At 50.6% G+C, this 23,553-nt stretch overlaps 1 protein-coding gene across 2 annotated transcripts; it reads left to right on the top strand.

Moving 5' to 3' along the window:
* The first annotated feature begins 147 nt into the window (after positions 1 to 147).
* Positions 148 to 23,476, top strand: SDHA (succinate dehydrogenase complex flavoprotein subunit A). Of its 2 annotated transcripts, XM_086362442.1 has the most exons (15): positions 148 to 244; positions 8,034 to 8,123; positions 9,088 to 9,249; positions 11,143 to 11,286; positions 11,469 to 11,633; positions 12,531 to 12,679; positions 13,271 to 13,395; positions 14,866 to 15,034; positions 15,984 to 16,179; positions 17,424 to 17,595; positions 19,211 to 19,329; positions 20,719 to 20,830; positions 20,920 to 21,050; positions 22,479 to 22,592; positions 23,180 to 23,476. In XM_086362442.1, the coding sequence occupies exons 1-15, from the start codon at positions 182 to 184 to the stop codon at positions 23,264 to 23,266; spliced, it is 1,998 nt and encodes a 665-aa protein (XP_086218568.1). In that variant the 5' UTR covers positions 148 to 181; the 3' UTR covers positions 23,267 to 23,476. The 2 variants fall into 2 exon arrangements, 1 of the variants encoding a protein (XP_086218568.1); XR_015149136.1 differs by lacking the exons at positions 20,719 to 20,830; positions 20,920 to 21,050; positions 22,479 to 22,592; positions 23,180 to 23,476 and having other exon boundaries at positions 15,984 to 16,529; positions 16,734 to 17,595; positions 19,211 to 19,274.
* Positions 23,477 to 23,553: the final 77 nt, after the last annotated feature.

Consider the following 23,553-nt stretch of genomic DNA (forward strand, 5'->3'; position numbering starts at 1 on the left):
GTCTCCCGGGCGCGGCGACGTAAGACCCCCGGGCGCGGCGACGTAAGACCCCGGGCGCGGCGACGTAGAACCCCAGGCGCGGCGACGTAGGGCCCCGGGCGCGGCGACGTAAGACCCCGGGCGCGGCGACGTACGCAGGCGCGGTCCGCGCGGGACCGGCTGACTGCTCCGGAGGGCGGACATGTCGGGGGTTGCCGCTGTGTCGCGCTTGTTGCGCGCCCGGCGCCTGGCGCTGACCTGCACGGTGAGTGTCCGCCGCGGGCGGGGCGCGGCAGACACTGGGTCCCGGGTCCCGGGTCCCCTGCCTCGCGGCGAAACGGTCTGGGGAGGGCCCGCCGCACGTTCCGGAGCCGGCCGGCCGGGCGGCGGCGCGGTGAAGGTCACTGCCCCGGGGCCCATCCGGGAGCCCGGCGCGGCTGCGAAGCTGCTTGCCCAGCCGCGGGCGCGCGCTTGAAGATTTGGCCCCCCAAGGTCACGCGGCGGGACACGCCCGGGGCGGCCGGACGGCCGTGGGTCCCATGGGGTGCGGTCTGAGCAGCGCCCCGGCACTCGGCTCGGCCTTGCTTCTGGGGCTTTGCGCGGCCCCTGGGCACTGACCGCATAGCGACCGGGGCGGTCGCGAGACCGATGTCCTCCTGGGTGTTCCCTGCGGAGCCCGGCTAGGCCTGGCTGCTGGACCGTGTCCCTTCCACTCCTGACAGTTAAGTCTTCTGAGTTGATCCTCTGGAATTTTACTGAAACACTGAATTTCGGAGAAGGCAATGGCACCCCACTCCAGTACTCTTGCCTAGAAAATCCCATGGACGAAGGAGCCTGGAAGGCTGCAGTCTATGGGGTCGCTGAGGGTCGGACATGACTGAGCGACTTCACTTTCCCTTTTCACTTTTATGCATTGGAGAAGGAAATGGCAACCCACCCCAGTGTTCTTGCCTGGAGAATCGCAGGGACGGGGGAGCCCGGTGGGCTGCCGTCTATGGGGTCGCACAGAGTCGGACACGACTGAAGTGACTTAGCAGACTGAATTTAGAGGGTTTAGTTACGTGGTCCCGTTATGTGAACTTGCCCAGCCACCTAGTTAATGCTTTAATTATAAAGTAAAGATCGCAGTGGGAAGCAAGGCTTTCAACAATGTAGACTTGATTTGTGCCTATAATTATACCCACGGTTTTTTTCTTTTTAAAATTTTGGTATTAGAGGTTATGTTAAATGTGAGGAGGTTGAGTCGGACATTCTGCCAACCCCAGAAAGTGTTTTAAGTGTCCCATGTTGTTGATGCTTACTGAGCGGAGGTTCCCCCCAGCCCCTCAAATCTTGGACTCTAAGACACAAGGGTAGCAGGAGGTCCACAAGCAGGTGATGAAGTCCATGGCCAGTGGGGTAGTTTTAGTCAACCAAGCATAAGCAGACTTCTGAGTGGGCCCTTCTTGTTAGGTGAGATGGCAGTTTGGTCTGGTGGTCACTGGGGAAGAATGGACAGGTCTGTCAGCCTGGACTGGAGCCCGGCGATCCTTATTCCAGCCATTCCAGCCTGTGCTTGCCCTTCACCCATCACTCGCCCTTTGACAGTTTATGTACGCGTTGCTGACCTTTATCCAGGCTGGGCTGGAAGGAATTCAGCTTTGAGGTTTTAGCTGAAAGTGAAAGTTTCACACAACAGATTGGAGCCTAAACCTCTCCTCTCCTGTTGGCTTGATTGGAAGTGACCTTAGTGCAATCTGCTCTTAACTGCCAGCCCTGTGCTTCACTGTCTCCATGATTCTTCACCAGGGTCTTGTGTTCAGGTGCTTGTGAACAAAATGGCGAGAGAGAGTTAGCAAAATTAAACCACAGGTTAGATCTACCAAAGATGGTCTTGAGTTTTAAAGTCTTTTATCTTGATGAAGGTAGCTTTTAAAATAATTTCCACCTATGTAAATTAATGTCTGCAAGCTGCTTAATGGAGTTTAAGGTTGGCAAGAACAGAAGCAGCAAATTAGCAGAACAAAAAAAGAAAGGAATTCATAATCTCCCACTGAGAAATGTTCAAGGACTGTACTCAATAAGGATAATTTGAATAAAGTCCACAGAAAATTTATTCAATTCTGTGGTGTTTTCAAGTCATATTTACAGCTACTTTCGAGTTACAGAATTATCAAACCTATTTTGCCTTTGTTTCCTTTTTAATTGTCCCAGTGCACTGACACAAATTTGCACACTATTTGAAAGTGGTTAAATAGAAAGGAAGAGTAAAACCAGTAACCTTAGATAGTTGTTGCCTAACTTCAGGTGATATTTTTCCATTTTCAACAAGCTATTCTAGAATAAATCAGTTTATTCAGAAGTGTTGTTCTGAGTGCGTGCCAGTGGCATGTCTGGATTCACACCGTTCGGGCCGCTGCAGTGACTAGCACCCTTCTGTTTTGTTTCTTGGCACTAGCTCTTAGTTCTGTGTTCCATGTCCTGTTTTTCCTGGTTCGTTTGAAAAATTGTGGCTGGTTTTGGTATATACCTGGATATTCATCTTAGTTTGGAAGCCCAGAAATTTTTTTCCAAGGATCCCTGGATGGTAGGGAAAGTGTAGGATCTGGAGCCTGCCAGGCAGATCCAATACGCTGGAAAGACTCCACTTCTCTGTGGGATTAATGAGGGTTCTGTGAGGGAACATGTGAAACTTGTGTGATGTTCCTCGGTGCCAGGGCCTGCAGCTCACAGCCTACCCTCAGTTATCATGTGAATGATGTTTTAAACATCCCTGCTTGAAAAACCTTTAAATTTTAAGTGAAAGTAATTGCACATAGTAGCAAAAAAAAAAAAAGTCAGTGAGTACAGAAGTTTTTATAAGTGAAAAGAAAGAAGACCACCTCCTTCCCCAAACCTGTTCTCTAATAGAATCAGTTCTGAACTGATTTTGGTATTGATGCCTGCTCTTTACATCCATTTCTCTAGCTAATATGCAGGTGCATTTTGTCCATTTTAGACATTGATTTTTGCTGGTAAATAAGGGTTTAGTTCGCCTGCAGAGGTACGGGTCAGCAGTGGACTGCTGCAGAGGCAGGGGCTTTGGGTGCAGCAGACCTGGGTATAGCATAAGCCCTCTTGGAGGGAGTTGCCATTAACCCCACATAGGGCTGTCAGAACTTACACAAGACTGGGGAAACAGACTCTTGGAGGGCATAAACAGAACCTTGTGTGCTCCAGGATCCAGGAGAAAGGAGCAGTGACCCCCCCCCCCCCACACACACACACACACACAAGAGACTGACCCAGACTTGCCTGCAAGTGTCCAGGAGTCTCCGGCAGAGGTGTGGGTTGGCGGTGGCCTACTGCAGGGTTGGGGGCACTGAGTGTAGCAGGAGGTCACCATTATTTTCATTACCTCCATCATAATTTGGCCCCAGGTAAATAACAAGGAGGGAACACAGCCCCACCCATCAACAGAAAATTGAATTAAAGATTTACTGAGCATGGCCCCACCCATCCGAACAAGACCCAGTTTCCCCCTCAGTCAGTCTCCCATCAGGAAGCTTCCATAAGCCTCTTATCCTTCTCCATCAGAGGGCAGACAGACTGAAAACCACAATCACAGAAAACTAACCAAACTGATCACATGGACCACAGCCTTGTCTAACTCAATGAAACTATGACCCATGCTGTGTAGGGCCACCCAAGACGGACAGACGGGTCATGGTGGAGAGTTCTGACAAAACGTGGTCCACTGGAGAAGGGAATGGCAAACCACTTCAGTATTCTTGCCTTGAAAATCCCACAAACAGTATGAAAAAGCAAAAAGATAGGACACTGAAAGATGAACTCCATGGGTCAGTAGGTGCCCAATATGCTACTGGAGATCAGTGGAGAAATAACTCCAGAAAAGGATGAAGAGACAGAGCCAAAGCAACACCATCACCCAGTTGTGGATATGACTGGTGATGGAAGTAAAGTCCAGTGCTGTAAAGAGCAATACTGCATAGGAACCTGGAATGTTAGGTACATGAATCAAGGCAAATTGGAAGTGGTCAAACAGGAGATGGCGAGAGTGAACGTCAACATTTTAGGAATCGGAGAACTAAAATGGACTAAAATGGGTGAATTTAACTCAGATGACCATTATATCTGCTGCTGTGGGCAAGAATCCCACAATGAAGCAAAAGGCAAAGGAGAAAAGGGAAGATATACCCATTTGAATGCAGAGTTCCAAAGAATAGCAAAGAGAGATAAGAAAGACTTCCTCAGTGACCGATGCAAACAAAAAGAAAACAATAGAATGGGAAATACTAGAGATCTCTTCAAGAAAATTAGAAATACCAAGGGAATATTCATGCGAAGATGGGCACAATAAAGGACAGGAGTGGTATGGACCTAATAGAAGCAGAAAATATTAAGAGGTGGCAAGAATACACAGAAGAACTATACAAAATGATCTTCACAACCCAGATAATCACGATGGTGTGATCACTCACCTAGAGCCAGACATCCTGGAATGTGAAATCAAGTGGGCCTTAGGAAGTATCACTACAAACAAAGCTAGTGGAGGTGATCGAATTCCAGTTGAGCTATTTCACATCCTAAAAGATGATGTTGTGAAAGTGCTGCACTCAATATGCCAACAAATTTGGAAAACTCAGCAGTAGCCACAGAACTGGAAAATATCAGTTTTCGTTCCATTCCCAAAGAAAGGCAATGTCAAAGAATGCTCAAACTACTGCACAATTGCACTCATCTCACACGCTAGTAAAGTAATGCTCAAAATTCTCCAAGCCAGGCTTCAACAGTACGTGAACCGCGAACTTCCAGATGTCCAAGCTGGGTTTAGAAAAGGCAGAGGAACCAGTGATCAAATGGCCAACATCTGTTGGATCATCGAAAAAGCAAGAGAATTCCAGAAAAAAGATCTGCTTTATTGACTACACCAAAGCCTTTGACTGTAGATCACAAAATACTGTGGAAAATTCTTCACAAGATGGGAATACCAGACCACTTGACCTGTCTCCTTAGAAGTCTGTATGCAGGTCAAGAAGCAACAGTTAGAACTGGACATGGAACAACAGATTGGTTCCAAATTAGGAAAGGAGTATGTCAAGGCTGTATGTTGTCACCCTGCTTACTTATATGCAGAGTACATCATAAGAAAAGCTGGACTGGATGAAGCACAAGCTGGAATCAAGATTGCCAGAAGAAATATCAATAACCTCAGATATGCAGATGATACCACCCTGATGGCAGAAAGTGAAGAAGAGCTAAAGAGCCTCTTGATGACAGTGAAAGAGGAGAGTGAAAAAGTTGGCTTAAAGCTCAACATTCAGAAAACTAAGATCATGACATCTGGTCCCATCACTTCATGGCAAATAGATAGGGAAGTAATAGAAACAGTGACAGACTTTATTTTGAGGGGCTCCAAAATCACTGCAGACAGTGACTACGCCATGCAATTAAAAGACACCTGCTCCTTGGAAGAAAAGTTTGACCAACCTAGACAGCTTATTAAAAAGCAGAGGCATTACTTTGCCAACAAAGGTCCGTCTAGTCAAAGCTATGGTTTTTCCAGTAGTCAAGTATAAATGTGAGAGTTGGACTATAAAAAAAGCTGAGTGCCAAAAATCGATGCTTTTGAACTGTGGTGTTGGAGAAGACTCTTGAGAGTCCCTTGGACTGCAAGGAGATCCAACCAGTCCTTCCTAAAGAAAATCAGTCCTGAATATTCATTGGAAGGAATGATGCTGAAGCTCAAACTCCAGTACTTTGGCCACCTGATGCTAAGAACTGACTCATTTGAAAAGGCCCTGATGCTGGGAAAGATTAAGGCGGGAGGAGAAGGGGATGAGAGGGTTGGATGGCATCACTGACTCAATGGACATGAGTTTGAGTAAACTCCAGGAGTTGTTGATGGACAGGGAGGCCTGGCATGCTGCAGTCCATGGGGTGGCAAAGAGTCAGACACAACTGAGCAACTGTTCTGAAGGGTTTAGTTCACTTACCCCACTACCCACATCTTCAGTTCTCCCAGTGTGATTATGCAACCACTTTCAGAACCTTTAGTGTGTAGTTCTGTAATTGTGTAGCTTGTACCTGTTCTTATAGAGTAACTTCTTGGTCCTGATTCATAGGATGTTGTGCTAGATGAGGACTTTCCACTTTGCTCAGTTGAAGAGATAAGTATGTGCCCTTCTCACTTGTTTCTCTCTTTATTCTCCTGATTCAGTGGCCTGTACTTTTATGCTAACTCTGTTAATATCTTAGGTAGGTTTCTGCTTTCTTTTTCATGTTACCCTGTTGCAAAATGTTTGATATTTTTGTCTTCAAAAAACGTGAGAATAGTAAGTGGCATAAAATGAGTTTTATCTAAAGACAGAAATTGGATTACATTGGACTCTCCAAATTCTAAAATCACTCCCCAAATCTGATTTAGGTACAAAAAATCGTGTTACTGTTTTCCATGGGGTGGTAATATGATAATCTGTTACCGATCTCATTACAGTAGGTACTGCTTTTTAACCTAACCACGTGGGTGGGTGTGTTTGTCTGTCTTTATTCAATGTGAACATCCTGGAAAAAGAAGTAAATACTTTGGGAATCTCACAGTTTCTATTTTAATTTTAACTTGGTATCACAAAGTATACTATCCTTATTGGTACTATTAGCTATATTTTTATTGTTCAGTTCAGTGGGAGTACTTTATGATATTTTCAAGAGCATTTGTATTAAAATTCCTTCAGGGACTTGGTTTATGTTAAAATATGAATTTACCATTTAAAAAAGTGTAATAAAGCTGGAGAATATTCTTTTAAATTTACATCTAAAGGAAAAAACTAAATTAGTTTTGTCAATAAAAACAAATGTACTTAGGAAAAAAAACAAATATACTTAACATTGCAAATGAAAACTTCAAGAACATCACTCTTACCAGTTCGAATCTACTTAAAAATGCAAGAAACTATACTTTTTAAGTAGAGCTGTTAAGATAAACTCAGATGTTTGCATCAGCCATCACTCAGTTCCTGAGTTAGGGGGAACCTCCTGCCTCCGGTGTTCCTTGCTGGTGGTCAGCCAGACTGTCCAGCCCTGACAGAGTTCCTCATCTTGCAGAAGTCTGTCCGGTTTCAGACAACTTGGTTGCAGTTCATATTGTATTTGGAAATTCTCCCTATAATCCACATGTGTTTGTCCCAAAGCATAATTTTCTCCACAAAATTGAAACATCTCTTCCAATTGAAGAATAATTGAAGACATCCCTTTTGTAATTGCTGAATGTATTTAGTTCCCAAAACTGTTGTTCAGAATATTCTCTTTTATCATTCTGCTAAAATGTGATAAGCAGAATGAAAAGACTTGTTCCCTAAATTGTGGACCTTTCTTAGTCCATGAAGAATGTTGCCTCTGTTGCTGGGTTGTGATTTCATTGCCACCAGTTTCCTGGGTAAATGGTTGTTGGAAGGGACATCTTAGCTGAGGCTTGCAGTTGTAGAGGTTGGCCAGGGACAGACCGGGGACAGCTGTACAGGTAGGGGGTATGGAGGTGGAATATGACAGGCAGGGACACGGCTGAGCCGGCGCAGGTGTGGAGAGGGCGACGCAGGACCAGGAGCGTCCATGAAGGGCCCGCCCCGGGGCGGCCTGCTCTGGAGCCCCACTGCCCACTCCTCACTGTCAGCGCCTCCTGCAGTGAGCCACAGGCCCCGTGTGCAGGCTGGGTGGACCCGGGAGAAGCATTTGGTTGTCTGCAGACCTGCCACTTAGGCAGCACAGGTGTCCTTCCCCTTCTCCACTAAGTACCGCAAGTCAAGAAATTAATGTGAAAGTGTGCTTTTTACATTTCCTGGGTCAGTGAATGTCCTGTCTGGAAACAAGCTTCATGTGGAAAGGCCTTTGCTGGTTACCAGTTCCTCAAGCTGGGCCTGGGTCCTTAGCCCCTGCCTTAACCTTCAGAGCTAAGTGGAGGGTTCCAGGAAAGGGTTCTGGATGAGAGCATGCACCCGGGTCCGTGAGAAGGCTGGCAACTTAGGAAATCAGGAGTCCCGGGTTCTGTGAAGACATGTAGCCCTCCCTCTGTGTTTCAGAAGTGGCCGGCAGCATGGCAGACAGGAACCCGCAGTTTTCACTTCACCGTTGATGGCAATAAGAGGTCGTCCGCTAAAGTTTCAGATGCGGTAAGTTCAGGGCTCTTTGTTTTAAGTGATTTTCTTGATTTAGCAGAGTAGTGTTCTGTACCAGTTATTTATGTACTTGAGTAACACACAGATTTTTACTTAAATTCTCTAATTCATACTCAAATCACTTTTGATGTATTAGTAATTATAGTACAGACATGAACATAGGTACTGGCATTTTTGCTTATAGCTCTTGTGTATCTATAAGCAAATTAAACTTCAAGTGAAGTAAACTAACAAAATACAGATATCAGGTGAACAATATTTACTGGAATGCGAGGTGACAGATGCCTTCTCAGCTGAACATGGGCTCCTCTGTGTTTACAAGGCTCTTCCGCACTCTGTTGAAGAAACCAGAATTTGCTTCTGAGGCCATTTTCATAGCACTCACAGTGGTGACTGAGTGCTAGTTGGCACCTTCTCAGTTGTACATACAGTATGGACGTGGAGCATCCTTGGGTTCTTGGTGGTCTCCCAGGTGAATGGACTGTGCTTATCTAAATGAGACAACACTTCAGTGTTTTCATGAGAAACTTGCAAATCATGGTCTATACTACTTTATAAGCTTAGGTTTGTCTAACCACATGTATACAGATATAAGCATAAAAAGAAAAGATAAGAAATGATAACTGTAAAGAGAAACCTAGTTGGAACTGGTGTTTTGATCTGTGGCGTTGCCCTCCTCTGCATCTGTGGCCCCACACTGTAAGTTTCCAGCTTTTCAGCTGATGGTGGGTGTCCCGGCTCCGTGGGGTCGGTGCTCTGCTGTGATGGGAGCACCCTTTCGACTTGCGGACGTGCTCACTGTGTCTGCCGTTGCTGCCGTGCCTGGTGTGCAGCCCAGCACGATGGAGGCCCTCCGGCTGTGGCAGCGACTCGTGTGTACTGAGGTCCTTCACCGTGACCACAGCCTCAGTGTCCGGCCTAGTTGAACCAGTGATTAACAGGGACTTTTCTTTTCCAGATTTCTGCGCAGTACCCAGTTGTGGACCATGAGTTTGATGCCGTGGTGGTTGGTGCAGGGGGGGCAGGCCTGCGGGCCGCGTTCGGCCTCTCTGAAGCAGGTTTCAACACGGCCTGCGTCACGAAGCTCTTCCCCACCAGATCCCACACTGTCGCGGCCCAGGTATGAGAAGGCGCTGTCGCGCTCACAGTGCCTGCGAGGTTCCGCTCGAGGAGCCCTGCCCTGCACCGTGCCCCCTCTGCTCCTGGCACTCGGTCCCCAGGGCTGTCTACCCGCTGTCACCACCCACCTCCTGGGGATGCGTCCCTCCTGTTTCCACTCCAGTCACCGCCCCGCCCACCCCACCCCCCCACCCCCCCGGCGCCTGTCCCCATTGCAGTGTGACCTCCTCCCCTGCTGTCGCCCCACGTGAACGAGCAAGCTGTGCGCTCACCCTGTGTCTGCCAGAGCCTTGGGGCCAGCTTCCAGCACTGGGGATGGGCTCTGATGATGGCACGAAGGTGCAGCAGAGAGCAGTGGCCTGTACTGCTCTGGATTTAGGGAAAGGGGTGAGTGAGGTGGGAACTTACGTGACTTAACAGTTGTGATTTTTCACTCTAGGCACACTGTAGGTGGAGCCTGGCTGATGTGCAGGGAGTAGCCTAGGGCCACATGTGGCCGTCTTTTCTAGTATTTGGGCACACTTCCTCGTTGGGACAGCAGAGGATGTGGTGACTCTTGGACAGTGGATGCTCCTGTCACCATCACACCTGGAGCAGCAGCCTTCTTCAGCCACCGAGCTGTCCAGATACTTTGTTCGAAAGCTGTGCTTTGTAAACTGAAGAATAAATAATAAACTCCTGTGGATAATTCAGTGTCTAAAAGGAAGAATAGATATAAGCAGATCGTTTTAGGTAGTACTGCAAAAATAATACGGTTTTCAGGTGGAGTGCAATATTAATAAAACGGAATGCGGAAAGGGTAGCATGACTTGAATGCTGGTTCGCTAGAAAGGAGCGTTTAATTGGGGAAGGATAACAACATTTGTGTGTGCACTAGGCTGTGTATTTTTGCACTATTTATTTATTGAGAATTTTTTACTTATTAGATAAACAGATCTCCAAGTTTGACAAAACTCCTGGCAAGGCTGTGGGGAAACAGGAATTTTTTTACATCGTTGGGGAAGATATAAATTTATATAACTCCTTTGGAAGGCAATTTGATTTTCACATCATTTTAAGCCATCTTTCTATATTCTGCTACCCTAGTACTTAAGATTTTTCTTTATCAGGAATGTGTTTGAGTTTAGAGTTGGAGGAGGGAGGAGGGAATGAGTTAACTCGTGTGTTGTCTGGCCGAGGCTCCTGCTCTATGAGCATTGGTTTGGTAGCAAAACACTCAGCAAGCTGGGGGACAGCAGCAGCGGCTGGGGAAGGAGCTCCGGAGAGTCTTGAAGAAGTTGCAGTTGAATAACAGTGGGGGAGAGGGCGATTAGAGAAAGTGTCCTGTGAGAAAGACGCCACCTGAAGAGGAATAGCAGTTGCGGTTCAGGGCGGGGGGGTGCTGCCGGCTGCTCACGCGTGCTCTGTGCTTCACTCTTCTTGTGACTGAGGGGCTGGCTGTGGGAGTGGGGTGGGGCAGTGCCCAGCAGGGGAAGGGGCGTGGGGGCGTGGCTCCGAGCCTCAGCAGTGGGTGCTTCCTGTCTTTAACTGGTGCCCCCAAGCACCTCTGGGTGCTTGACATAAAACAGTAGGCAGCTCTGAGTCCCCTTTATGTGCCAGGCTTGGTAGGAAAGGAGCCTCACCCAGGGGACCTCAGCCAACCCTCCAGACAACTCCCCAAGGCCTCAGGCCCCATGCCGCTCTCCCGGGCGAGGCGCCTGAGGCTAGGGGGCTCCAAAACTGTCTCTGGGTTGTAGGGGAGAGACCTGCTTCACAGTCTGCCAGGCGGTGGGATCCCTCACAGACGCTGGCACTCGAAGAGCTGGCTTTGTCCACATCTGTTCCTTCAGGGCAGTGGGAGGCAGGCTGATGGTGCAGCCAGGCTCCTGCTGGTTCACGGGCTGCTGTGTTTCAGGGAGGGATCAATGCCGCCCTGGGGAACATGGAGGAGGACAACTGGCGGTGGCACTTCTACGACACCGTGAAAGGCTCCGACTGGCTGGGGGACCAGGACGCCATCCACTACATGACGGAGCAGGCCCCCGCCTCCGTGGTGGAGGTGCGTCCTTGCCGGCTGCGGGCCTGGTGACAGTGAGCCGCTGTCACGGGAGGGCTGCTCCCCGGGGCTGACCTTTTCATAGAGGGGGTTCACCCTGGTCTGTGGATTGGTGTTGAAGTTCTAGTGTCGGTTAGCCGTGAGTGTCCTGTAAGGTGCTAGGTGTCTCCTTTTGTGTTCCTCAGCTGGAGAATTACGGCATGCCCTTTAGCAGAACTGAAGATGGCAAGATCTACCAGCGTGCCTTTGGCGGACAGAGCCTCAAGTTCGGGAAGGGTGGGCAGGCTCACCGCTGCTGCTGCGTGGCCGACCGCACGGGCCACTCGCTGCTGCACACGTTGTATGGAAGGGTGAGGCGGCGGGGCGGAGTCCGGCCGGGTGTGTGGAGGGTGGGAAGCAGGCCACTCTGGGCCAGGTCACCGTCAGCTCAGCGGTCGCTTTCTGAACAGCAAAGTAATTTGGTTAGTTGTTAATTTGAAAGTATCTGTTTTAGGAAAGGTAAGTGGTGGTCATTACATGCCAGGTTTGACCCTGGCCTATGTCATGAAAGTTCAAGAACAGAGTGAGCATTTTGAAGCTCTTTCCCCACCTCTGAGTTGCTGAATTGATTGATTTAATACTTAACTGTTCAATCTGACCTGTGACTTGAAGGACAGTGGTCACTGGATAATCAGGGCCAACTTTGGCCCAGTAATCAATATTCTGAACAGTGCTGCTTCTGAACTCTTGTTTTGCAGGAGGGGGCACAGATCATTGATTTTCAAGTCAGAATTGTGTGTCAGGTGTGGGGGCTGGTGGTTTGACAAGTGCCCCGTCCTTTTCCAGGGCTGTCAGATCCCAAGTCCAGGCTGCACAGTCCAGGATGAACCCCTCTGCTGTGGTGGAAATGTGCTGAGCATCTCGTTTTACTGGGACTCGATGGCCACATGGCATAGCCTGGTCCACATTGGACCCCGTGGTCCGTGGCTCGGCCCCATTGGCTTGGGGGGGCTTGGTGCTGCCTCTGGCACCTCTCAGGGCTACATGGAGCTGAGATGAGGCCCATGTGCAGCCCCCTCTCCTGGTCTGTGGTCTTTGTACCAATGAGCTGGCATCCGAGGGTTGAAGTCTGCAGCTCCTTTTTGAATCCATTGTTCCCCTCGGTCTGCCTGGTCCCTCTCCCCTCAGATCGTGGTCTCTAACCAGTCAGGTTTACAGTGCCACTGCAAATGAAGGATCCCTCTTTTTCCGTTTTCGCCCTCTTTCAGTCTCTGCGCTATGACACCAGCTACTTTGTGGAGTACTTTGCTCTGGACCTCCTGATGGAGAGCGGGGAGTGCCGCGGTGTGATCGCTCTGTGCATAGAAGACGGGTCCATCCACCGCATCAGGGCCAGGAACACTGTCATCGCCACCGGGTGAGAGCCTACCTTTGTGGTGTTCGACTTTTCTGCAGGCAAGCTGCGTTTCGGTACTTCCTGTTTCTAGTGAGAATGGAGGCGTCACGGGGCAGTGGGCGCAGCCCAGGCTGCGAGGCACCCGCTGGGCTCATACTGCTGCGGGCCTGAGGGGCAGCCCCAGCAGCTACCTTGGGCACGGCCGGAAAGAGTCAGCAGTTCCCTGCTGGGTGGACCCTCGAGGAGACCGAGGCCTGGAGGGTCATGTGACACTTTCTGGAGTAACATCTCTTTTGCTTTGGTGGATGCTGTGATTATACTGATTTCTGGGATAGATAAATGCTATTTATTCACATGAAGAAAACAAGTAAAATTCCATCTTAAATACTTCAGTCTGTTACTTTAACCCTTTTAAGAAGTGGATCCATAAATGTTTTTACGTTTTACTGTAAAAGGAGCATTCTTTGAGAGAATCACACAGCACAGACAGGCCAGGGCAGCTCGTGCAGATGCACCAGAGTTGCTGTCCAGAGCATGGCCCCTCAGTCCTTAGAGAGGGGGCCCCGAGGGGACACTCGTGCAGTCGCCACTCTGCCGGCCTGTGTTTTCCAGAGGCTACGGGCGCACCTACTTCAGCTGCACGTCCGCCCACACCAGCACCGGGGACGGCACTGCCATGGTGACCAGGGCTGGCCTGCCCTGCCAGGACCTGGAGTTCGTGCAGTTCCACCCCACAGGTAGGACGCGTCGGGCTCCTCGTCTTTCAGGTGACCGGGACCTATGGGAAGGCCCCTCTGCGGTTGCACATGCTTGCTTTCTCGGATCTCAGTCCTGAACCATGGCCTCCCCGAGGAGCTTCTTCCCAGGGCCCTCAGGGCGGTGAAGCCAGCATCTTAGCTCCACCTCACCTTGGCGCGCTTGCGATGCAACGCAGTGACTGCTGGCTGTCCCTCTCCTCGACGAGGCTCTCTGCTCCCCTGGGAGGCCAGAGCAGGTCTGCCTCTTTACCGCTGCCCAGTATTGCCTGGAGAATCCCATGGACAGAGGAGCCTGGCAGGCTACAGTCCACGAGGTCACAAAGAGTCAGACACGGCTGAGCAGCCAACACTGACATTCACAGTGCCCAGCACGTGGTAGGGCTGGAGGGAAGGCACTTGAGTGGAGAAGCAGCACACGCGGACTCTGGGCTGCCACGGTGGCTGAGTGGCAGGCTGGGCCAGACACTGAGTGAGGTGACGTGTGCACGGGCGTGGGAGGGTGCTGGGGCGACCTGTCAGCTGAGGAGCCACCCCAGCACTGCAGAACCGGGCACACTCTGTCATCCGACCCTGGCATGGATAAGAAAAACCAGTGTATTAGGTGGTGGTTTTATAGCTATTTTTAACCAGTAAGATGTCTGAGACTTCTGATTTTCTCTGTAGTTAGAGCTTTTTTGTTTGTTTCCTTTTCAATATTTGAGAAATAAACTACTGGAAGAAATGACCATTGAAACCAGGAAATCTGAAAAATGGCAGACAGGACTTTGCGTCTAGTTCCAGAAGCAAGGTAGCCCTTTAGAACACTAATCAAAGGATTGGGCTTCAGACTACAAACTGCATCCAGCTCTGGACATCCTTGTCCTCATCACCTTGAGGGAAGTCGAGGGATGATCAAGATATGGCACAGCTGCCCGTCCACGCTGCCAGACTTGGGTTTGGGCTCTGCACTTCCCAGCATCATGTTGGTGGGCTTGTCTGGGAAGCTGGGGAGACTTGGAATGTCCGTGGTGGGTGCAGCCTCCATGAGGGCTATTGTGATCTGCACCCTTGTCAGTCATTTAGTTGCTACAGACACCAGCTTTCCAACCGGGCTTCCTTCCTTTCACCGGTCAGTACAACTCCGTGGTGTTAAACAGTTAAAACTGTAAAACTGTTAAAGGTGCACTTCGCCGTGTTGAGAGGGCGCAGCACAGTCACGGTCAGGGCAGTGAGCAGAACTGTGTGGATGCTGCAGCCAGGCCTTCTGTGCAGCTGGGCCGCGCCACTTCTAGGCTGTGGCATCGCCATCTGCCTTGGCTTGTTCTCTATCTTCTGCTCCCCTGGGAGGGGGTGCTCTTTGCACACCCTTTCCTTGCTCCTCCCAGAGTATCTTGGGAAAAGCATTTGCATCTGAAGTAGAGACCCAGCGATTGCTAGGTTGTAACTGTCTCATCTGTTGGTTCTTTGCAGGCATATATGGCGCTGGCTGTCTCATCACAGAGGGCTGTCGTGGAGAGGGGGGCATCCTCATCAACAGCCAGGGTGAGAGGTTCATGGAGCGCTACGCCCCCGTCGCTAAGGACCTGGCGTCCAGGGATGTCGTGTCCCGGTCCATGACCCTGGAAATCCGCGAGGGAAGGTCTGTGTGGTCATGCCCGCCCCGTCCTCTGGTGGCTGGGGTTCGTGTCTGCATTTCAGTGAGGGCTGGGGGGCTCCTGTGTGTGTCAGCCTGCCACCCACCCCGGAGGCCGCGTGCAGTTGCCTCTGTCGATTGTCTGCCAGTTTATGGTCTCCAGAGACCCGTAGTTCAAGAATTTTAGCAGTTAGCTGTGAATCCTTCTCAGATCTGTGGACCAGTTTGTGTGTTTGAGTGTGTGGTGCCTTTGTGTGCTTAGTCGCTCAGTTGTGTCAGACTCTTTGCAAGCCCCTGGATTGTAGCCCGCCAGTCTCCTTTGTCCATGGGAATTCTCCAGGCAAGAATACTGGAGTGGGTTGCTATGCCCTCCTCCAGGGGATGGTCCCAACCCAGGGATTGAACCCAGGTCTCCCGCATGGCAGGCAGATTCTTTACCGTCTGAGCCACTAGGGGAATTTAACGGTGAGCTTCCAATGCCTGTTGCTTAACCCGGGGTGGTTGGGGGCTCTCAAGAGTGGGATTTGTTCTTTGTGAAGCAGTGTGAGGTCTGAGCCCCTGACACCGTGCCAGCTGTGGTGCTGCTGGTTAGATGCCTGGCATGTGGCCTCTGGAGGCATCACCTGTGTGCACAAGAAAGAAGACAGGTGGTTCTTAGGCGTGAAAGGACTAATGCGTTCATCCAGCAAAACATGCAGATGGTGACCTCCCAACACTCAGATGTGAGCCTGGTGAGGGTGGGCTGTCTGCCGTGTTCACAGCTGCATCCCAGCCCCTGGGGCCCACCTTGGTGCTTGGGTGCTGAGAAAAGATGCCCTAGAAAGGTGGCCTTAGTGAAAGGGGCGCTTTCTCCTGGATCAAAGCAGGTGGTGCCTGACACGCCACCAGGATGCTGTGACCCCACATTTCCTGGATGTGGTCCTTGATCTGTTGCCTTGCTCTTCTCTTCCCCCAGAGGCTGTGGGCCCGAGAAGGACCACGTGTACCTGCAGCTGCACCACCTGCCCCCGGCGCAGCTGGCTATGCGCCTGCCTGGCATCTCAGAGACGGCCATGATCTTCGCGGGCGTGGACGTCACCAAGGAGCCCATCCCCGTGCTTCCCACCGTGCACTACAACATGGGTGGCATCCCCACCAACTACAAGGGGCAGGTGATCGGCTGGGGACCCCCCAGAAGTGCTGTGTGACAGGTGCCGGGCAGGTGATCGGCTGGGGACCCCCCAGAAGTGCTGTGTGACGGGTGCCGGGCAGGTGATCGGCTGGGGACCCCCCAGAAGTGCTGTGTGACGGGTGCCGGGCAGGTGATCGACTGGGGACCCCCCAGAAGTGCTGTGTGACGGGTGCCGGGCAGGTGATCGGCTGGGGACCCCCCAGAAGTGCTGTGTGACGGGTGCCGGGCAGGTGATCGGCTGGGGGCCCCCCAGAAGTGCTGTGTGACGGGTGCCGGGCAGGTGATCGGCTGGGGGCCCCCCAGAAGTGCTGTGTGACGGGTGCCGGGCAGGTGATCGGCTGGGGACCCTCCAGAAGTGCTGTGTGACGGGTGCCGGACAGGTGATCGGCTGGGGACCCCCCAGAAGTCCTGTGTGACGGGTGCCGGGCAGGTGATCGGCTGAGGGGACCCCCCAGAAGTGCTGTGTGACGGGTGCCGGGCAGGTGATCGGCTGAGGGGACCCCCCAGAAGTGCTGTGTGATGGGTGCCGGGCAGGTGATCGGCTGAGGGGACCCCCCCAGAAGTGCTGTGTGATGGGTGCCGGGCAGGTGATCGGCTGAGGGGACCCCCCAGAAGTGCTGTGTGGCTGTGTGACAGGTGCCGGGCAGGTGATTGGCTGGGGACCCCCCAGAAGTGCTGTGTGATGGGTGCTTCTGCTGGAGGGCGGGAGGCCCTGGTGCTCCTCCAGTGTTTGCATTTCACGCCTTAATCAACTGTTAGCACTGGATTAATTCTTCCTTAGTCATATATTAGGTCATTTGTAGTTTTTCCTACAGGAGTGCGTGTTGTCAACAGTCATTTGTGAGCTCTTCACAGTTAACTCCTGTGGATGGTTTGCAGCTCACAGAGAGCTTTTTAGTCACTATTTCAGTCCCTCGTCCGGTGAGGTGGGCTGCACTGACACCTCCGGTCCTCCACCTCCCCGTTGAGTGCTCTCCTGCCTGCTGCCCTGTCTGTGCCACACCCACAGCTGGCGTGGGGCTCCGGGGGCACATCTGGTGGCGGGGAGGGTCTCCTGGGCATGAGATTGCGGTCCTTAGACCTCAGCACAGGGGGCTGGGGAGGGGGCTTGGCAGTGTCTCAGGGTTGGGGGGTCCAGTCTTACCTCTTTTCCTTTCTCTACCCCTGCTGCGGGGAAAGGGAGCTGAGCACACCGTGCTCACTAACCTTGGTCTCTTTCCCCAGGTTCTGAGGCACGTGAATGGCCAGGACCAGGTTGTGCCTGGCCTGTACGCATGCGGGGAGGCTGCCTGCGCCTCGGTGCATGGCGCCAACCGTCTGGGTGCAAACTCGCTCCTGGACCTGGTTGTCTTCGGCCGGGCGTGCGCCCTGAGCATCGCAGAGTCCTGCAGACCCGGTACTTGCCTCTTCAGGAGCCTGGCAGTTTGCAGAGGCTTTGCTTTGTGATCATATGGTGGGGAGGGGGCGGAGGTAGAGGAGTCCTGGTTTTATCCCACAGAAGTGAAGAAACAAATTCAGAGATTTTCATGGTGATAGACCCGAGACTAGACACAGGCTGGGTGGAGTTAGAAGAGTGACTTGAGTCAGGTGTTCTTGCAATTGTTATGTTCTGCTCAGAAGTCACTCCTGGGAAATTACTAGTTTGAAGGGGTTTATCACATATTACTTGCCTGGTATGAATTATCTCCAAAGAAATGTTTTAAATAGTAGGTATAAATGAAACAAAATACAACTACATCTTTTAAGGAAGAAAAGGATGAGTTGATGCAGACAAGAGAAGCCTGGGTCACGGCTCTCCCCTCCAGAGAGGCTGGGTTTCTACCTGTGATTTCCCCTTGTGGACATAAAGTAACATAATTTGCTGAGGAAGAGATCCCACGTGCTAGTCTGACAACAGCTCTAGTGCCCACTTTGCTGGAGTGGGAGCCCCATAGCAGCTCTCAGAGCAAAGGAGAAAATTCGAGGTTCCCTTTCCCTTTGACGTGAGAAAGAAGTTTTATAAGAATACCGTTTACTTCTGTACCTGAAGGATTGCACTTTTAAAATTTTTGGAAATCAGCAATAAAAGGAACATACTACCCACACATGTAGCAACACGGATGAGCCTGAGTCAGGTGCTGTGATCCAGACCCAAGAGGCCACGTGCATGTGATTTTGTGTGTGGGGTTCTGGAGTAGGGAGACTGGGGCAGGAGATGGTGGGGTGTTCGTTAAGGGCCTAGGCCCACTTGTGGGGAGGGTCACGCAGCTCTGCCTGTCAGAACCAGCAACCACATTAAGTTAGGCTAAACGTTAAAATCATGGCAGTTTCAGCAGTCTGTATGTGTTACTGAAATCTGTAGACTAAGAGAAAAACTCCGTTTTACAGATGACTTTTTTAAAGCATTTGAAACAAAAGGGAGCGAAGCCGCCCTCCTGGAGGAGTTCAGGCAGCGCTCGGCCTTGGAGAGAGAGTGACTGCAGGCCTTTGTCTCCTGCACATCACATCTACGTGCATTACCTTCTGTAGAAAATATATTTGTCGTCCCCAAACAGCTTAAAAACCCTCAAAGTGTTTATCTTTTTAGAAAGGCAAGAACAGCAAATCTTGAGGGTAAAGGGCCAGGATCAGCAGGAGGCTGTTAAACACCCCCGGCCAGGTCCCTCCCATCCACCCCCGACCCCCCACCCCCAAAGTCTGAGAATCCGAATGGCTGGCAGAGTGAGAACTTCTCTCCTGCAGGGTGCAGTGTTTGTCCTTCGCAGATGAGTAGTGCGAGATTGATTTGCATACATCTAATTTTGGACTTTAAGACATGGTTTCTGTTCTTTTCATGCAAAGATTACTTATTGGACACCAACTTTTTACCTGAAATTTAGTCTTTTTGTTTACTCTTTGACCCCAAGTCAATAGATGCTTCCTCGGAGACAGGGTAGTTCAGGTAGAATATTATATGTGCATTTTCCAAACTCCCTGAAAAGAGTGTAACACATTTGGTGGGGGTTTTTTTGTTTCGGGGTTTTTTTTTTAAGGAGATAAAGTTCCCTCGATTAAACCAAATGCTGGGGAAGAATCTGTCATGAATCTTGACAAATTGAGATTTGCCAATGGAAGCATAAGAACATCGGAACTGCGACTCAACATGCAGAAGGTAGGAACCTTTACAAGCTCTGGAGTGAGCAGGCCAGCTGCATCAATAGCGCTGCCCTGGGGTTGCTGTGTCCCAGAGGCATGTTCAGGCCTGTGTAAGATACAAGTGCGAGCTTTCCATACTGAAGGCTGGAGGGGGCAGCCCAGGGCAGAACTAGTGGCTCCCCAGCACTGGGATGTGGCTTTCTCTTTAACTTCACTTTATTTATTTTTTTTTTTCTAATTTTATTTTATTTTTAAACTTTACATAATTGTATTAGTTTTGCCAAATATCAAAATGAATCCGCCACAGGTATACATGTGTTCCCCATCCCGAACCCTCCTCCCTCCTCCCTCCCCATACCATCCCTCTGGGCCGTCCCAGTGCACCAGCCCCAAGCATCCAGCATCGTGCATCGAACCTGGACTGGCAACTCGTTTCCTACATGATATTTTACATGTTTCATTGCCATTCTCCCAAATCTTCCCACCCTCTCCCTCTCCCACAGAGTCCATAAGACTGTTCTATACATCAGTGTCTCTTTTGCTGTCTCGTACACTGGGTTATTGTTACCATCTTTCTAAATTCCATATATATGCGTTAGTATACTGTATTTATGTTTTTCCTTCTGGCTTACTTCACTCTGTATAATAGGCTCCAGTTTCATCCACCTCATTAGAACTGATTCAAATGTATTCTTTTTAATGGCTGAGTAATACTCCATTGTGTATATGTACCACAGCTTTCTTAGCCATTCATCTGCTGATGGATAACTTCACTTTAAAATGTAGGTACCTGTGCTTAGTGGCTAATCCATCGGGTAACACAGGTTTAGGTCAGTTAAAAACAAAAGTTAGGAATCCAATTATTTTAACATGGGGAATCTTGCTCCATGAAGGAGACCTTGCTCTGTCCGCTTGAAATTTCTGCGTGGGAGCGTTTTCTGGAAAGAAGCCCGAATGGTTCCTGTGGCCATACACACAGACACCAGCAAGAGGGAGGAGGTGCGGGAGGCCTTTCCCAGAGGACTCTGGTTCTCTCCACAAGTCTGGGCTTCGGGGAGGCCTCGTGGAGTGGTAAGGGAGGAGGGAACAGACGCGTGGAGAAAGACAGTCCAGGGTACAAGTTTCAGGATGGAAATCAGTAAGCCCTGGCGTGTGCAGCAGCGTCCTGACTAGTTAGTATTCCTGTATTGTACACGTGAGAGTTGCTTAGAGAGCAGGTTTTTAAAGTTCTCACTGACTTCATTTTAAAATTCAGAGTAATAAATTCAGTCTGAATTTTTTAGTTTTTCTATTGAAGTAAACATTTTACAAACAAGAAACGCATAAGAAAAAACCTGAAGGTTTAAGAGTTCTTGGCGTGGCTTCTCCACGTGAGTTAAGAGTTTACAAGTGTTTTACGTCACAGTCGATGCAGAGCCATGCCGCGGTGTTCCGTGTGGGGAGTGTGCTGCAGGAAGGCTGTGAGAAGATCAGCAGCCTCTACGGAGACCTGCGGCATCTGAAGACGTTCGACAGGGGTGAGTGCGCCACGGCCTGCCCGCTGTCACAGGCTCCACAGTCCTTGCTCAGTGGGCCCTGTCGTCTAACGGCTGCCTTGTGTGCCCAGGAATGGTCTGGAACACTGACCTGGTGGAGACCCTGGAGCTGCAGAACCTGATGCTTTGTGCTCTGCAGACCATCTACGGAGCGGAGGCCCGGAAGGAGTCGCGCGGCGCCCACGCCAGGGAGGACTTCAAGGTGCGCCTTCTCCCCAGGTGGCCCGTCAGCCGCCTCCGCGGCCTGCACTCCCTTTGCAGCGCTCTGTGCATTTCCCACAAGGCTGTGAGAAGAGTGCCTTTCTCTCCTGAGAACCGCCACACCTGTGTCCTCGCATGTCGGTGCTGCGGTGCCCTGTTTCTCCTTCTGCTCAGTGTCTGCTGCTGCCTCGAAGCCTGGCCAGGGCGGAGGTGCAGCTGGCGCTGCCATGGGCCAGTGCTCACTGGCTGACCCAGTGACCGGCCTGCCTCTAGTCTGGAAAGAGCTGTGGGGCCTCATTGCAGCTCTCTGTTCTAATGAACTGATTTTTACGCCGAGCTCACTTGCCAGATTCTGCAGAAAAGTGCACCCAGCACGTGGTAGTTAGATTTTCCTGGAAGGAGGTTTTGGGGGTGGCAGTCAGGTTAGGATGGGGCACATTTACTGGACCTGAGCCGCTTTAACACGACGGACAGGCAGTCTTTGGTCCAGGACATGTTTGGGTGGCTCAGCTAGAAGCTGAGCAGGAAGAACTGGGTTTTGATCCACGAGACACCAGTTGGAGCTGCGTTAGATTTGCCAGGTACTTAGAGGAGGACGTTTGTGAGCACGCTCGTCCTGTGTGCCCAGGACAGAAACCGCTCCCGGAAGCCGGTTGGTTCCTGTGTCTGAGATGTCCCCGAAGACCTGGAGCGGATTGGGGTTGGGGCGCTTGCCCCTCACTGGGGTACAGGTACAGCAGTCAGGAAGGTGTCCATTGCCCCAGGCAAGAGGTCTGGCCTTGCTCAGCAGAAGCTGCCAAGTGGGTGGATGTTTGGGTTTTATTTGAAGAGGCTTTGTGCGTCTTACCTGTTACCACATGCAGGGTATTCCTTAATGGCTAAGATTAGAACATTTAAATTAAAAAAGCTAAAAGAAAAAGTTGAAGTCTGAAAGAATACAGAGCAGAAAAACAGGAAAAGTATTTGATAAACTCAAGTGCATAGAAGACCAGTTAAATTCCAGCACCCATCCACTGGTTGTGGAGAGAAAATACAGAAGTGGAGTTCTGAGCCCCCTGTGCTGCAGGCCCGCTCCCAGCCCTGTGGCTCGGGGGCCTGACCTCGTCAGTGCTGTGGGGGGATGGGGTGGACAGGAGCAGGTAGGGGTCCTCGATCGGGCCAGCCTGGGGTGAGGGGTTGGTGGCTCATCGGTAGAGGCCCACAGGTGTGTCTAGAGGACTGGCCACTGGCCAAGGGATCCCAAATCTTGCTCGTTTTATCTGTGCATGGTGCCCAGTGGCGCGACTTCTTGCCATGTGCTCTTCCGGGTCAGGTCTGCACACTTGGTTTCAGTGGGAATAACAAGTTTGCCATGTTTCCTGGTTGTCTGGCTGTAAAGGGTATTTGTTCATGGTATTTTCTGAAATAAACTTATTTTCTGTGGCCTTAGGAGAGGGTTGACGAGTACGATTACTCCAAGCCCATCCAGGGGCAGCAGAAGAAGCCCTTTGAGCAGCACTGGAGGAAGCACACGCTCTCCTACGTTGACATCAAGACTGGGAAGGTGCGTGGGGAACGGGTTCCACCTGTCCACACGGGCATGTGGCCTGGCCCTCGGGTGACGCGGGTTAGCATTAGGTGAACTGCAAGGAGCAGCGTGGATTTTAGTTGGCTACTGACAGATGAGAGACGCCGCTGAAAGCACACTGTCAGTCAGGCTTCTGCCTGGAACGGAACCGAGCCGGGCAGATGGGTGAGAGGCCGCCTCCCACCCACCATTGTGAAATAGTTCCCTCAAGTGTTGAGTGCATATAAACTTCCACTTAAAAGTAGGAAAAACTGCAAATACATGATTTACACGTAATTAAGTGATGACAGTGGATACAAAATTTTACCTGCTTTTTTGAGCATTTTCAGTTTAAGTTTTAATTTGAAGCGTTGAGAATTTGATACAGTGTTATTTTAATTGTTGTATTCCATATGTGAACTTACATAGTCTCAAGTTCGTTACTGAAGAATATTCTAGTAAATACCTTTGTTTTTAAGTTCCTGAATGTGTCTGCAAACCTGCTTTTATGATTTTTCAAAAGCACAAGAGTATTATGTGTGCGTTTGTCTGCGTTAACTCATCACCGGCTCGTCTTTTTTTAGGTCACCCTGGAGTACAGACCTGTAATCGACAGAACTTTGAACGAGACTGACTGTGCCACTGTTCCCCCAGCCATCCGCTCCTACTGAGGAGACTGAGGCTTCCCTGCTCCTGTAATTATGTATAATAGCTCACGCCCGGGTTCAGGTCATCACCGCCTTCTTGATTGTGTCCTTGACAGACTGAGGAGGCCATCTGATAGAGATTCCTACCAGAGGCCAGTAACTTGCCAGCGAGTGTTCAGCCTGCCTTCACCCGTGCCTTCTTCTCGTGAATTAATAAAACTAGATGAAACATAAGTTACAGACTTGTGTTTGTGTCCAGGTTCATCTGCAGTATTGTACTGTTTGACTTGAGGCGTACTTATTGACCTGAA

This window comes from Bos grunniens, chromosome 20, assembly GCF_055505025.1.
Source record: "Bos grunniens cultivar Pamir isolate PY7600 chromosome 20, Bosgru_T2T1.0, whole genome shotgun sequence".
Lineage (NCBI taxonomy): Eukaryota > Metazoa > Chordata > Mammalia > Artiodactyla > Bovidae > Bos > Bos grunniens.

Excerpts from the sequence above, each read along its gene's own strand:
- SDHA (XM_086362442.1), top strand. The coding sequence starts at position 182 with ATGTCGGGGGTTGCCGCTGTGTCGCGCTTGTTGCGCGCCCGGCGCCTG. Across the intron at positions 11,634-12,530 it reads TGCACACGTTGTATGGAAGG|TCTCTGCGCTATGACACCAG; the intron begins GTGAGGCGGCGG and ends GCCCTCTTTCAG. Across the intron at positions 12,680-13,270 it reads AACACTGTCATCGCCACCGG|AGGCTACGGGCGCACCTACT; the intron begins GTGAGAGCCTAC and ends TGTGTTTTCCAG.